At 32.2% G+C, this 16,733-nt stretch overlaps 1 protein-coding gene across 2 annotated transcripts in view; it reads left to right on the forward strand.

The window, feature by feature from the left end:
• LOC111507608 (uncharacterized) overlaps window positions 1-3,250 on the forward strand; it is a 29,368-nt gene extending 26,118 nt beyond the window's left edge. For both annotated transcript variants that reach the window (XM_074169871.1, XM_074169872.1), the window contains exon 14: window positions 2,353-3,250. In XM_074169871.1, coding sequence (XP_074025972.1) covers window positions 2,353-2,814 — 462 coding nt within the window. In that variant the 3' untranslated portion in view covers window positions 2,815-3,250. The remainder of the gene's footprint in view (window positions 1-2,352) is intronic.
• The last annotated feature ends 13,483 nt before the right edge of the window (window positions 3,251-16,733 follow it).

Raw genomic sequence — 16,733 nt, forward strand, 5'->3', positions numbered from 1 at the left:
TATAATGTCTTAATGCATGTATATAAATATAGTAAAGACTACATACATAACTACAAGACAACAAAAGGAACAGCGATATAAATTATTTGCTTAAACAGTTACAATAAAAATTCATCAATGCTATAAAATAAATTTTCTTGCAGAAAGCGTTTTATGGAGTTTCGAAATTTGAAGTGTGTAGGCTGAGTTTTAATGCCAGTGGATAATTTATTGTGAATTCTCACACCTGTTGAGAGTGGTCCATTTGATGTTATTTGGAGATTGCTATGATTTGGATAGATTAACTGATTGTTTCTGGTTTGGTAGACATGTATGTCCGAATGCCTGGGAAGAGTGTTTTTTATTTTATGGATGTAGCAGGCAACCTCCATAATATAAAGACAGGCCAGAGGAAGAATATTCAATTCGGCAAACAATGGTTTACAGGAATTCCTGGGTGATACATTTTTTATAGTTCTTACTGATTTTTTCTGAATAAGAAATAGATGCTGTGCAGCCGGAGAGTTTCCCCATAGTAAAATGCCATAAAGTAGAATAGACTGGATTTCAGCAAAGTAGAAATTTCTCAAACTTCCGATATCAACCACATTCCGCATACATCGAATTTGATATATTTTTGTATTTAATTTGTTTATAGTTGCTGTAATATGCTCATTCCAGCTGAGATCGTTCTCTAGGGTTAATCCCAAGAATTTTGTTGTTTATTTTCTGTTAATATTTAAGTCATTCAATTTGATCGAGAGTGGATTGTTTATTAGTCTTTGTCTGGTGTGAAAGATTAGATACTCAGTTTTTTCTGTATTGAAATGTAGTTGATTAGCTGAAAACCATAGTCCTAGTTTACCAAGAATATGGTTACAAGCTTGTTCGGTCATTTCACTGCATTCCTGGGAGACAAGAAAAGATGAGTCATCAGCATACAGCGTGATGTTATACTCAGTTAAAAATTCCACTATGTCAGCAATGAATAAAGAAAATAGTATTGGGGCCAAAACACTTCCCTGTGGCACTCCCAGCTCTAGTTGCGAGGCATCTGAGCAGTGCTTACTAGTAGATCCGTCAACTTCTTTGAAACAAATTTGGACAAACTGACTTCTATCAGAAAAATATGATTCAAACCATTTGGCTGCAATTCCTCGTATGCCACAAAGCCAAAGTTTTTGTAGCAGTGCCTTATGAGGAATACAGTCAAAGGCCCTACTTAAGTCGCAAAAAATTAATGGATGGATTTGAATTAATTTAAAACTCATTCTCTTATTTTTAGAGTATATTAATAAAAACTTGTTTTCAGCTAATGCAGGAGAACATATTCCTTAATCTGTTCATTACATTTAATGTGTTATTGTTGCATGGTCAGTCCTCACAACATTTGTATGTGTTCCACCAAACTATCCCTCGCCTCTGAAGAACTACTCTTTAAAATTGATGTGGCAGTCATCTTGTTTTCCGACACTTTGTTTTTTCTTTTCATTTGAATCTTTTTATTCGATATCCATATTATGTGGGTGCATAAAATAATGTAGTCCACAATCTTTGGGAGTCATTCACATGGAATATAGAATGATGACATTCAATTTTTTTCATATACTAAACCTTACGATTACGATCAAGTAACGGCCGAATTCAATCAGAAATTCCATTTTTTGAATTTTTGTTAAGCAAACCTACGCTTATCATAGGTGTGCATAAAAAAACTCTTTCATTTGATACATTTATCACGGATATATTGGATTTAGAGTGAAGTCATGTTATATTTTGTATTATTTTCAGCAAACCCTTTCATTTGATATCCATATTATGGAGGCGTATAAAAAATTAGTCTGCCATTTTGGGTGGTCTGCTTTGTTTGATGTTGAATGACGTCGCTTAGCTAATCATGCATCATCAACCAAACTAAACGTATATACAAAATTTCAGCTCAATGAGTTAAGGATAAGTGCACCGAAGTTAGTTATAAGATTTGACTCTAACTGACATACATACAAAGCTTGTTGAACACACATGTTAAAATTGCAATGGTTTGGTGTTTGTGTTTTTCAAAAAGTTCTTACCCTAGCAAATCCGCTGTGCAGAAAGTTTCAATGTTGTACAGAGAAAAACATATTTCTGTTCTGTCTGTTTTTCCGTTAATCAGTGTATTGGAATAGATAATGCTGTGGTGTGGCATAGCATAAAGATTATGAAACTGCCACTGATAGAGTCAGAACATTTAACATGCAACTTCCATAATTTTAATTGTAAATATAATGAGCTGTAGATTTTTTTTACTAATCGTGCCTATCCCAACTTTCAATTCTGATATCCATTCTTATACTGCTACTAAATCTAAACAAATTTTTCAATTTTTTCTAGGGTAACGGACCGAAGACTTTCCTTAGAGTTAAGTCATTTTCGGCCTTGCAGAATGTTCCATCCGAATGCATAACAATACCGGACGACCCGGTTCCGGAAGAGAAGACCGGCCATATATCGGAAGACGACGACGTGATCGCCATAGAAAAGAAAGTGGAAATTGTCACGATACTCGACGATAGCCCCATGAAAAGCCCTGAAAGGGAAGAAGACCAACGCTTAGAAAAAGCGGACAGCATCAAGAGTAATCTATGCACGGAGAAGCAGCCAAACGGCTTGACAAATGGGAGCGAAGACGGGGAAGAGGAAAACAAAAAGGAAACAACAGTGTCCATAGAGGATCTAGATCCAGTAGAGAAGTTGAAAATACTCAACACGAAGATACTCCTGCAAAGGTCCTCCGAAATAGACGAGCTTGTCAAGAGCAAGTTTGGTTTGTTGAATGGAGAAGTGTCAAACTAACAGTAGAGATGCGGTTTGGCAGGACTTCTGTGAAATCTTAGTTGAAATAGATTTTGAAAAAATCTATAACATTGATTTCTGGACTACAAAAAATGTTCTGGTTACTACTTTAGACTGATGAGAGTGAATGTTTCGAGAAATAATGGATTTGAAGGTTTGCTGAAGAGCAGGAATGGCTGTAAATAAAGCTCTCCATTGCCATCGATTATTTCGCTTGGGAATAGTGCGTTTTTTATTGGGCGATGAATTACTGATTTCAGTTTTTGATATTTCTCTTTTTTTTTGTTTTTGCTATTAGTATTATATTAGGTGCACACTCTTTAATAATCATGTATTTTGTTTATGAGGTTTCATTAGAGATATACCTTGAAAGTTATGGAAAATTTTATTTGTATTGTAAATATTTTTGTTATGTAATGAATTTTTGTAAATATCACACACTGTGTTTCATTTACTTGGGGTTCTTCAGTGTTATGAGAACAATTACAACTACTCCTATTATATTTATTGAATTATTTTCATAAATCTCATCTTCTTTGTTTTCACTATTGAATATTTGAAAAGAAAACCAAAGTAACTATAACGAAATTCACAACAAAACTTCTAAGCATTCTTTGATTTTTCTCAATCTCATAAAAGAACCCAAATCCATCATTCAGTTTGCCATACTTTTCGTTCAATATAAATTATAGTTTTTTCATTAACAGACTGTAGAACTTACGATAAATAGGGGATTTATGAATCAATACATGAATCAAATGAAGACAAACTGCCTTTAAACTCCTGAGAACATAAATGTGTGGGCGACTGGACAGGAATATTGGGAAATCATATTGTCAGTCCAATATATCTAGATTCTGAATGAAGACTTTTATTTGGAAATTCTTCAAACCCTCATTCACCTACGGATTTAATGAACTGTGGCCAACTATCGAGATGAATCCGATCATCCAGTTGTTTTTCAACAAGATGGTGCGCTCTACTTTTTTTAGGCCTGCAAAGTATTGGTTAGAACAGACATCGCAGGCAAGTAGATTGGTAGGCTTGGTTTGTTAGAATGTCCTTTTTGTTAACCCGATTTGACACTCGGTTTTTTCCTATGGGGCTATATCAAATCGGAAATTAATGTTACATAACTTCGGAACATACAGAAAGTTGCAGACAGAATTAACGAAACTTGTGCTAGCGATACCCCAGTAACATTCCAAAATGTTAAAACCGAGTTAAAAAATAAACTGGTTCACTGTCGGGGGTGGTTGAAGGAGAACATTTTGAACATTTGCTAAAATGAGCAAATATAAGAGAACATTCACAACATATTTGATTCAATAAAGACCCTGAAGGTAGGTGGAAAAGACTAGGTACAATAAACGCTTCTATTAGATCTGTACCCTTTGGAGTTTATTCTAGACATTCAAAATACATTTTTTGTCTTGTCAGAAGAGCAAATTTTGGAGTTGACATAATAACATTTTGTGTCGGGCCCTGCTATAGTACAGGCTTAACTTATGCCTCTTCAGGGTTAATAAATCCAAAAATTTTGGAGTTATACTGTCAAAACATGACCCTGAGTAAGATGTCTGAAAACCCTGGTGCGTCTACTCATACCTGCAAAAGTTTGGGGTGAAATGAGGGATTTATGGCTAACTTGATTAGCAGAGATCAACGCCGTTTCAGATGACGCAAGCAGTCATTACAGTAAACTGTAATCATAGACCACACAGGGTGTATTTATTTGTATTTATATTTAATTCTACATTCATTTTTCATACTGTGTTTTTAGGATAACTTAAGAAGTGAGTTAATGAATTTTTTGTGTTTTAAGTGTTATTGACGAATTGTCAGTATTAAATCGAAAGATAAGTGTCCAAGTTCTGGTGAATTATTAGTTGAAGTTTCAACCCAAGCAAAGTTTTGAAGAAATTTCGTGTAATTTCTTGATATTTCAACCCAAGAAATATTGGCAGATGTTATTATGTACTTGACACTGGTTGTTTATCGGAACGAATTCCGCAAAACAGGTGGTAAGTATAAAGATTATATACTTGAATATACATGTTTTTGGTATGGTATTGGAATGGAGAAACTTTTTTATCCAGCCACAGAGGTCTCAAACTCTGTTTCCAGAAAAATTTCGTTTTATTTTGGACAGAAGCTAATCATGATCTTTGTAAACATGAATTTTCTTATTTGTGTGATAGCAATATTTTATTTATATCAAAACTCATAGAACTACTAGAACTTCAATATTTCCTTCAAGAATCTGATGAAATTTCCTTACATTTTTTTATTTTATTTCCATCATATTCTTATTGCATCAAGAAAAATGAATCAACAGCATGCAAGAAACAGTAAAAAATTTTTATATTCCACTTATTGATATTGGAAATCAGTTTTATTACCAATATACAAACAATAATTACCTACTCATTTGAAAAATCAGCTGAATATGTCTATAATCTTTAATTTTCACACAATTTACATACATATTCATTTTCCCAAAATGTATTTGCAAACTTCATAAAACAATCAAATATGATAGGAAGAAAATTTCAGCAATAAAACATGAGATAATGAATGTGTAACTGTTATATATAAATGCAGTGTGTCACAAGAAGTATGCAACAAATTAAAACCTATTTTACTCTGAATGTCACGAAAAAAAGTTATTTGTGATAGAAGTTGGTGCTTTGCAAGGAATTCCATGATGGGTAATGGTGAAAGTTGTGTCGAGTCCTTGGTTTGTGCATTAAACATCATTCTTTTCAAAAAGTCATTCTATTTTTGGAAATACAGAAAAAAATCATTAGGAATATTTTAACGTTTCAAAAAAAAGAACAAAAATCAAAAGCAATGATCTCTTATATACTGTTATGAATTCATGAAACAACAAATATTTCAATAACTACGGAATATTAATTGAAAATGATTTGAATAATGAGGTGATGACATACCAGTGAGATAAAAAAAATTATAAAACAATTTAATGAAGACCTTCCTAATATTCAAAATCTGAATAATTCACTAGATTACAAAGAAATATTCCCAGTGAATTCTTTGTAGAACGTTTTGATTACTTGTTAAGAGATCCTTTTGATAAGCACGTACTTTTAACTATTGTTTTTTTAATTAATAATAAAAAAGTTTTCTCTTTGATGCATAAAATTTGGAATCAGCGGTTTATATACGAAGAACAATGTAATGAATAGAAACACAGCTATTTTCTAATAGATATTCAACCAAAATACATCTACTCATAGTGCCTATGGATGTATATATATCACACCAGCAGTTCTACTCATGAATCAGGACATAGATTTTCTTATACATACATATCTCATTACATACACAAAATCATTCAAGAGAAATAGCATTACAGTGCCACCTTGAACTCCTCATGCAAGCCTTTGGGTTCTGCAAATAACTTGAGAGAAATTACAAGGCAAAATTTATTAATTTACAATGGATGTAAGATGGTCAATTACCTTCCATTGAACATCAGATATATTGAATAACTTCTTTGGTTCAGAAAGAACGTGAACTATTTATTGTCTGTAAAAGTATATTGAACTTTATAAGATTTCTGTAATTATGGTTATTGAAATTTACAATTCCAGCATAAATTGAACAAAGTTTAATTCAAATATCTTCCATTATTATTTTAATTTGATTTCATTGAGTCATATTTTTTGTTACGATTTCATGTGCAGGCCATCACTGATAGACTAATTTGACACTTGACCCCATGCCAATTGAAATTTTGAAAAATGTTGAAGTGCCTCCCCCAACCATCTATCGAGCAATCACAATGTGTTTTTTTTTTTCAAAAAATAGTATCGGTAATAGCCCCCAAACGTTTTTTCATGTTTCTACGTCAAACCGTTCAAAAGTTAAGTTAGTTTCTTATAGATCTGAGGTGAAATGGTATTTAATGTCCTCAACAGTGGTAAATTAATTTCCAGTTTCCTTGTGATGGGATTTCTTTCATATTCAGGTTCCCACGAAAAGTAAAATACCGTAATGTTCAGAGAACACCATGGTTGAATTTCTGCAGACTGCAAGCCTAAAGGAACACCTTCTGAGGCAGTGAAATCCAAAGCTTTGCCGTTCATTGTTAGAACTTGACCTTGGAAAGAGATGTGATGAAAATAGTTTATTTTCTTTGAGAATACAAATACAAAAAGTCTTCTGATATACTTCAATTGCTTAGTACAACCTTTTATATTGAGTGTCTAAAAGAGTTTTTTTTTTCAAAAGATGTGACTATCAATTACGATACAGGTAGTTTTTTGAAAAGATTCAGTTAAATTTAAAAAAAACACAGCTGATGAGAGTCGCACATCTCAACAGATATTTTCAGACTCTTCGAAATTTTACCCACAGAAAAATTGTATTTTTTAAAAAAATTTATTTTGGAGGTCTCTTACATTATGCTCTTTAGCACAGCAGATATTCAACTAGAGATCAAATATGTCCTCAGTGCCTCTCTTGACAATTTTTCCTTGTGGTGTTCACAACCTACAATATTTTTGGGAGAAAAATTTGATAATTTGCTTGAAATTACTGAAAGGCAATTTCTTTTAAGTTCCCTCTCTAAAACACCTGATATTGTGGCTTCAACATTGTGAAGAAAGCTATTAATTTTTTGTGATGGAAATGTTAAAAATCTCCTGCTCTTGTTTCTTACGAGAGAATTGAACATCTCATTTCCCTTCCCCAATATCGAATCCACACATTCTCCACATTTGGTGTTGCCTTTAATTTTTTTTGCAACATATCCACAGAAATAAGCGGAAGCTTCATCAATACCTGAGAAGTTCTCTTCAATTTCGGAAATATTTTCTTCTATTTCAATATAGAATATAAATTTTTGCTTTTTTTCTTTCAGATCTCCAATATGAAGAAGAGATATTTGTCCAACTTGAATTGACTCGGGATGAGTATTGCAGCACTCATCATCCCAAAAAGTGCTGAAAATTATAACAACAAAGTTGATTGGAAATGTTATGGATATGTGAACCTTATCACCTCCAAATGATCTTGGTTTAATCTGGATGTTATCAAGTATTTGAAACCAAGATGGGGTTAGGAATATTCTCTAGTTGAATACTACTAGAATTTACCAATGGATGTTTTGGGACAGAGTCTAGTGAATCGGGTAGAATACTACAGGATGGACCAGGAAAAACGTTTAGTGAAAGTCCAGGAGCGGTGTCAATGAAAAATAAAAAATATCAAAATACGTATTTTTATTATAAAAATGACTATCACAATAGAACTTGTCTAAAATCTAAATTTTTCATGAAGATCTTCTACCACTTAGTAACGGCTATATCCATCAATTTACTTGTCTAAAACATGTTTTACCATTTGGATCAATACATGTTATTTAATCAAACTATATAAATGATCACACAATCCTTAGTAGATATTTGGCAGATGCTTTATCAAATATTCCTTGAAAAAACTTACCACAGAACTAAATATAGGGACTCAAGTATTTCAGTTGTTCATGTTTCAAAGAGAGTTTTTCCACTGGATAATCCAACTGCGAACTGAAAAATAAAACCAGTTATAAAAAATGAAAATCAATCTTTGAATCTGGGAAAATTTCAGCAACCTTCGTAGATAATTCTCAATAGCTCATTTAGTATGACTTTATGACTGACTTCAATGTTTTGGTTGGTTTCCAGGTTTTGCTATTGTCTTCTTTGATAAACTGTAAACGTTTTAACTGCAACTATGACAGTCACCTTCAGCGGCGTTGACAAGTATTCCTTGAAACTAATTTCAGTATCAACTTTATTCTGTAAGATTACTTCATCAAAGCAACTGAATATGACTGTCTCAGTTGCAGTCGAATATTTTTACCGAAAATGATCAGGGCAAAGCCAGGAAACTAACTATTACGAAATTAGGCAGGATGGGTTCATACATTCAATTCGATTTTAGAGATATATACAGATTTCAGAATCGAAGTTACACTAAATCATTAGTTTATCCATTCAAAATTATATCTGGTATAATTGATTGTGCAGAAATTCTCTCCCTTATAACTTTCAATGTTCCATAGAGGCCCATTAGACAAATGAAGCTATTTATTACACCATATCACTTAACTAACTATGGTATTATTCTCCTATATCTAAAATGTTGAGACATGAAAATAACTACTCTGAAATCAATTTCTTCTGTGATAATGAAAATATTTTTAAGAATCTCACTCTTTGCTCATGTAAATGTTTTTCATTACTTTAATTGTCCTTCATTAAACACACATAAATGTGTATAATAATTATAGTAGTAGTATAAGTGGTACAGTACAAGCTTTCTTTGTTATATAATTTACTGTAAACAAAAATTGGGGTTCACCTATATACAAATGAATAAATTGAGATCCTGTAAATAAACATGGACAATAAACTGAAATGGTATTGGTTAAAATTGGTTTTTCTGTTAACCAGCTGTCATTCCCCTAAGAACGGCAGCCCTCAGAAGTCGAAACTTGTGCGAACAGGGATTAACGAAATCTTACCTTTCAACGTGCGATTCTAAGCTAAATATAACCCTTTGTTCGATAACAACTTTTTCATTAATTTTTTTTAAAATTCCTACCGGCATTTCATTATAACCGTCTCACAAGAAGATTCTAAAAGATACAGCTTTTTTTTATTACGTTCTCAGAAGAGGCTGTTTATAATAATGACAACGTATTTATTATTTCCATGTGTAAGCAGTAAGCTTACACAGATATTGACAAATATGAAATATCAGGAAATAGAGGGTAAAGTTAATGAAGTTAATTTTCTGTGAATCAGGCATTTATAGAAAATGTTCTTCAACTTTGCCCCTTTCTTCCACTATCACCTTTTATTTATAGAATGATATTAGCACATATTAGCCCGTATTGAATAATGATGTATTTTTATGAAAGGTATCAAGGGAAAATATGATGTAAAATTTTGAACAAAACAGCAGTTGCGATCATTGAAATGAAAAATAATATGAAATGTTATAACTAAACTCCACACATTTGGACAATTTGTGACATATCCTTTTTTCAACATGATTCAATTAAATAATGGTTACATAAATATCTCTTCTCATATTATGTTATCAATAACTTTCTTTAAAGTCCGTTATGAGCCTTATATGAAATTTGTAAAAGGACATTGATATGCTTGAGTTGAACTGAAAACAACAACAATCTTTTATCTTCAAGAGAAATGAATGGCATAGAGTGTTTGTTTCCAACTGCGAACTTCTCAGGGTTACCGTTAGAGAACAGCCGATTGAAAAGAGCCTTTTTTTGTAGATAGGTAAAGCTAGAAGGGGTTATTTATCATTTCATATATGAATAATTTGATATTTATCATTTTGATAACACCAAGTGTTCTCTCTTGATTTGTATGTGATCAAATTTGCTTTTGATACCTTATTCAACGGATACTTTCCAACTACAGAAATTATTAGTAAACTGGTTCTGGAAATGGTGCACGTTTTCTTGAAATTCGTACAATTAAGTACTTCTCTATAAGTGCACCTTGAAAAAATATACAAATCTTTGATAGGATTTATAGGTAGTACTGTAGAAACTGAATACTCACATGCATGATGGTTTGGCACCCTTCAATAGTTTTTTCTCACCAATGAAATGGATGGGAAAATGCTTTGAGCAAATAAAAGCACCATCAGGCAGATATTTCCTAACAGCATCCATCCACAGTTTCCTCTTGTTTTCATCCTATAAATTACAGATTTTGATCAGGTACAATGCACAAATAAAACCATTCAAATCACCAATTGAGAACAAGTAAAGTTAAAAGAGCATACTGTTTGGTTGCTTGGAATTCTATATGCTAACAATTACTACGAGTATATATATAAGAGAGCATTAGGTTTCTCATCATACATGAGTAGTCTTTTAACCACCCAATAATTTTTTTTATACAAGTCCACAGTACAACAACACCCTCGAGTTCTACAATAATTTTCCACAAGATTTCAAATATATACAACATTCTGTTAGGCTTGGGGAACTATTTGTTTGACATGGAGCCCTACTCAGTCAGTGATTTTCAAACTTAATCTATGATTTATTAATTGTTGATATAGATTTAATTTTTTATTTGTTTTAAATTTTATGCTGATATTAATATCATGATATTTTAAATGGATGTTAAATTTCATGTAACTGTAAACTTACTTACTTCTCATAATAATTCTGTAGAAATGCAATAAATCTATCTGCATGCTGACCTATGTGAAGTTGGCTGCCAGACCCAGCTGCTAAATTTTCCGAACTCTACCGAACGACCAGTGGCGTGTATCCGTAATATCAGCGAAATGAATATTGTCCTATAGAAATATATAAAAACTCATAATTGATATTTGTTGCAGAAAATCGAATTGTACAGTAATTGAAATATAAAACTGCTTCATTATGTAGGAATTGTGGAATAACTCTGTTATCATAGTCACCCTTCCGTGAGAATAATTCCTTGCTTACGACGCGTTTGGGTCTTACACTGCAAAAAAGAAATTTTCAAAAGAATTTTTTTGATAACTTTTGCAAACAACTGCTCGGACGAAATATAGTAGAAAGTGTTTATAGTGACCCAATCTAACCCTCCACGTGAAAATTATTCCTTGTGAAATTATTCTACTGGGTCTTACACTGCGAAAAACAAATTTTCTAAAAAATTTTTTTTGATAACTTTCGCAAACGACTGCTCGGATGAAATATAGTAGAAAGTGTTTATAGTGAACCAGTTTAACCCTCCACATGAAAATTATTCCTTGTGAAATTATTCTACTGGGTCTTACGCTGCAAAAAAGAAATTTTCTAAAAAAGTTTTTTTGATAACTTTTGCAAAAGACTGCTCGGACGAAATATAGAAGAAAGTGTTTATTGTGACCCAGTCTAACCCTAGACGTGAAAATTATTCCTTGTGAAATTATTCTACTGGGTCTTACACTGCGAAAAAGGAATTTTCTAAAAAAATTTTTTTGATGACTTTTGCAAAAGACTGCTCGGACGAAATATAGTAGAAAGTGTTTATAGTGACCCAATCGAACCCTCCACGTGAAAGTTATTCCTTGTGAAATGATTCTACTGGATCTTACACCGCGAAAAAGAAATTTTCTAAAAAAATTTTTTTGATAACTTTTGCAAAAGACTGCTCGGACGAAATATAGTAGAAAGTGTTTATAGTGACACAATCTAACCCTCCACGTGAAAATTATTCCTTGTGAAATTATTCTACTGGGTCTTACACTGCGAAAAAGAAATTTTCTAAAAAAAATTTTTTGATAACTTTTGCAAACGACTGCTTGGACGAAATATAGTAGAAAGTGTTTTTAGTGACCCAATCTAACCCTTCAAGTGAAAATTATTCATTATGGAATTCTTCGAGTGAATTCCAAATATATAGATGTGGCAAATTTCCACACCCACCCAGGAGGTATTGCCATTGGGTGCGTTACCTTTTTGTTTCCGTGGAAGGTTCGCCAAGAGCCATATTATAACCACTGCCTGTAGTGAAAGAAATGGATTTCATCTCATTTTCATATTCACGTCAATCTCCTCAAAAACTCACGATACGCACCGCCAAAACAGAAATGGGATACAATCCGTTATTGCGAAAGGTCTCCAACCTCCCTCTCATCCTTTTTCAGTCCACACAAAGGAACTGCAAACAGAAATGCAATACTTTCCATTTCTGCAAAAGGCCTCCAACCTCCCCTTCCAGCCTTACCCAATCCTCAAAAAACGAAAACTTAATAAGTGATTAAATATACATTTTAATACCGGGCGCATAATTGATACCGGAAACAGAAATGCAATACTTTGCATTTCTGCAAAAGGCCTCCAACCTCCCCTTTCAGCCTTACCCAATCCACACAAAACGAACACTTAATAAGTGATCCTCCCCTTTCAGCCTTACCCAATCCACACAAAACGAACACTTAATAAGTGATTAAATATATATTTCAATACTGGGCGCATAATTGATACCGGAAACAGAAATGCAATACTTTGCATTTCTGCAAAAGGCCTCCAACCTCCCCTTTCAGCCTTACCCAATCCACACAAAACGAACACCATATTAGTGATGAATTATTAATTTTAATACTGGGCGCACAATTGACAAATGCCGTTATTGATGAAATATTCGTCCCGAAATAAATTGCATTCAATATGAATGAGTCTTTTACAAAAAGCACACTTTTTTACTGTTGTGGCATCACAAATTCTTGAACATATCAAGCAGGATTTTACCATATCATCAGATTTATTGGTTATTAATGTTTTTATTCCTTGCCTATATTTTAACATATCTATACGTTCCAACATATCATGATTACTAACAATGCACTCAAAAAATCTAATACAAAACAGACCACAGTTGAAGTTGTCTCTTTGTTCAATATGATTATAAACCTTTACTGATAATTCTTCATTAATATTTTCAGATTTTATTGTATTATACATCCGTAAAAATTTTTTAAAATAGTTTAGATATTTGTCTTGCTGTATATTACAACTCATTGGATTCATAAAACAAAACGTCGATGTCACAAAATCAATAATGATAAGGCAATGATGGTTGCCATTAATAAATATTGGTAAAGCCAGATAATCTTTTACAAAATTAATTCTTTCTATTAATGATTTACTTATTTCTTCCGAATTGAAAATAACACTCACTAATTCTTGACGAATTATTTGATATTTATTATTAACATTTAATAAATTTAAGGCAATGTCCAAAACGAAATTACTTATCCATGTTTGATTATCTAGGGAAACAAAATCAGAAATATTAATTTCATGTAAACAATCGAAATTTTTAAAAACTGCTACAACGTAATCCCTACTATAATTTTTATAGTAATTAATATCATTAATTAGTCCATTTGATAAAATATTTAAATTTTTAATTGGTCTCCATTTACGTGTAGTTTCATCGATATTCCGAATATCTAATAAGTTAGGTAAATAATAGTAATAAAAGAATTCTTGTAGCATGGGCAACATTTTATTTTTGAAAAATTTTTCTCTTCTCTCTATTCTTTGTGTTAATTGAATACCTTTAAAATTGAAAATAACTCGAATTTTTTTAAAGTTTCCGTACGATCGCAGTTGCGCATTTTGAAGGGACATTTTATTTCTATTATCCGTCGTCATTTAGAAGCCCGTCTGGAGACACCCCTAAAAATGAATATATTTTATGGATTACAAGACCGCACTTTTTATAAGAAAAATTAGTTTGGCAAAGAAATTGTTGAAGTGCAATTTTTTCGCAATTAATGCCGTGTTTAATTGCTTCATTAGAAAATAATTGATTAGACTGAATTGAATGTGTTAAGTTTCAACTTATGATTCCGCGCCTTGCAAATAGCCCCAAAATTTGACGCAGTTAATCTTTTTCTTCTTTCCTCGAACCATGCAGAAGAATCGCGCTGATCCCTAGTTATTTCTTCAATTAAATCCCGTTGTTTACTTTCTTCCTTCAGTTTTTGTAACGCGCGTTCACATTTCACTTTCAAACTGTTAGAACAGTTTTCACAATAAAAATTTCCGCTATAAGATTGATTTTGATTATCGCATATTTGGTGGATCCATCGATTGCAATTGTCACAAGCTACCCACGATACAGTAGCATCTAGTTCCCCTAAACCGCAATACAAACACTTATTCAAATTTATTTCACTATTCGACTGCTTATCGGCTGAACAATAATCACAAATAAAGGTACCGCTATAGGTTTTTTCACCGAAAGAAGGATCACACGTCATGTGTATCCAACGAATACAAATACAAGCTACCCATTCGGTTGTAGTATTAAGACGTCCGTGACCGCAATATAAACATTTTTCTAATGATGTATCATCAGCTAACGAAGTATGCAACGATTTATTATTTGGAAGATTTTCGGTTTCTTCAAAAATATTATTTGAGTTTTTTTGTACTGCTTTTTCCACTGAACAAATTTTTTTCAAATAATTTCCTGAAAAATGAGTACTAAGTGCACTCTTTATTTTTCTATTCCACATTTTTTGCGATAAGTGTTCATTGAAAGGATCAACATTTTTCGTACGTTGTTTGGTTAACCGCTCTTTCGGAATATTGCAAATGAATTCTTTATACAATGCAAGAACATTTTCCCTACTTTTCCGTAAATATCTGGAACATTTAAGATTTCTATTACTTTCGAAAATATTTTTTTTCAAGTGACCAAAATAATTTTCAATGTACGAATTGCTCACATGTTGCTCAGATCTCCTTTGTCTCAATATAATAGCCGTCCTAAGTGGATAAAAGGGCATGTATTTCAATAAAAGAATATTAAACAATTGTTTGCTACTATATTTATTAACTGGTCCTTCAAACGCAGAAAAGTTATGATTTCTGTTAATTTGTTCGGATAAGTTATTGAAATGAATATAAAAAATACTAGATTTATGCAAACCCACACGCTTATCCTCTATTTTACGTACGTCAGAATTGACACCACACTCGACATAATTCACAGTAAAATCGATTGGTATACTGCTCTTCAATTTGAGTAATATCTCCAAATGAGCTCTTACAATTTTATTGATTACAGGGCTTAGTAATAGGATACTTACGCTCTGAAACCAATCTTCAATATCACAAAAAACGAAGCCATTTGGTCTTTGTAAAAATCACGTGCAATATTATCAGAAAAACATTCATTATTGTCTTTACTGAAATTTTTCATGAGGTGTGAGCAACACAAATGTATAGTAATTAGATCATTCGGGAGTTCCTGGAGTACATCGGTTGATGAAATATATGCAATTTTCAAATAGTCTAATAAATCCATTCGGTTACAGGCTTTGCAAATGGCATGTATGTTCGCAAAACTGAAATCAGTTACCACAGATTCGAAAATGGGCCACTTATTTTGTTCTTCACAAAAAACTCGAAAATAATAAAATATATTGAAAATTGTCTTTGAAAAGTGCGAACCCGAAATCATTTCAAATACGGGAAATATACGCCCAGTTGAAATTGGTAGTACAGCGCAATACAAAAAAACTCTTTTCGTCTTTACAGTTGGTTTTCTCACGATACCGCCAGTAGCATCAAAATAAATTATGGGTAGATTATTTAATCCGCTTTTATCAAGGACTTCGAATTGTTCTTGACTATAAATTTTCACGTTGAATGGTACAGATACTTGCTTTATATATTCCCCGTGTTCCTCTTGCATTTTCACTAAGTCGACTATATCATTCACATCTCGATCCCAATGAGATTCCGCTTCCGATTTAATTTTTCTTATCGTACAATCTGACTTTATGTCTTGTAGATTACCTAATAGTAAGATTCGTTTTTTAGCCGATAAAATGGATTTCCTTTTATATTCCGACGGTTTTTTATGCAAAACTTTTCTTTTAAACATAGTACGTTCGATACCTTTGACATGCATTGTGATTTTATCCGGATGGCAAAAATTATTTGAACTAGTATATACCTCAACTTTTTTATCCCGAATTAAAATTACAAATTTCTTGCATTTATAGTTATTGTTTTTGCAAAGAGCAAATATTTTAATTGATCCATCTTTAAGATATTTCGGATATTTTATTACGATGACACATACATTATTGACAAATTTCTTTATACGGTTCCGAAAATATGAAGGATAATATTCACTAATTAAACGCTTTTCTTTTATTATATACCTAAGCAAAATATGAATCTTCAATCGAGAAAGATCCCTCTAAAATTGTACAATCTTTATACGAACTAGGAGGTAAATCGTCAATGTTTTTAGAATTAATTGGTAGAAGAATACTTGTGTTTGAATCGGACAAGTTGAAACTTTTAGGAATATTGAAACTTTGAGGTGTTATATCTACTTTTGCAATCTGATTACTACTGT

This window comes from Leptinotarsa decemlineata, unplaced genomic scaffold (genome assembly GCF_025532065.1).
Source record: "Leptinotarsa decemlineata unplaced genomic scaffold, Ldec_3_MD MMD2_P_RNA_scaffold_6, whole genome shotgun sequence".
Lineage (NCBI taxonomy): Eukaryota > Metazoa > Arthropoda > Insecta > Coleoptera > Chrysomelidae > Leptinotarsa > Leptinotarsa decemlineata.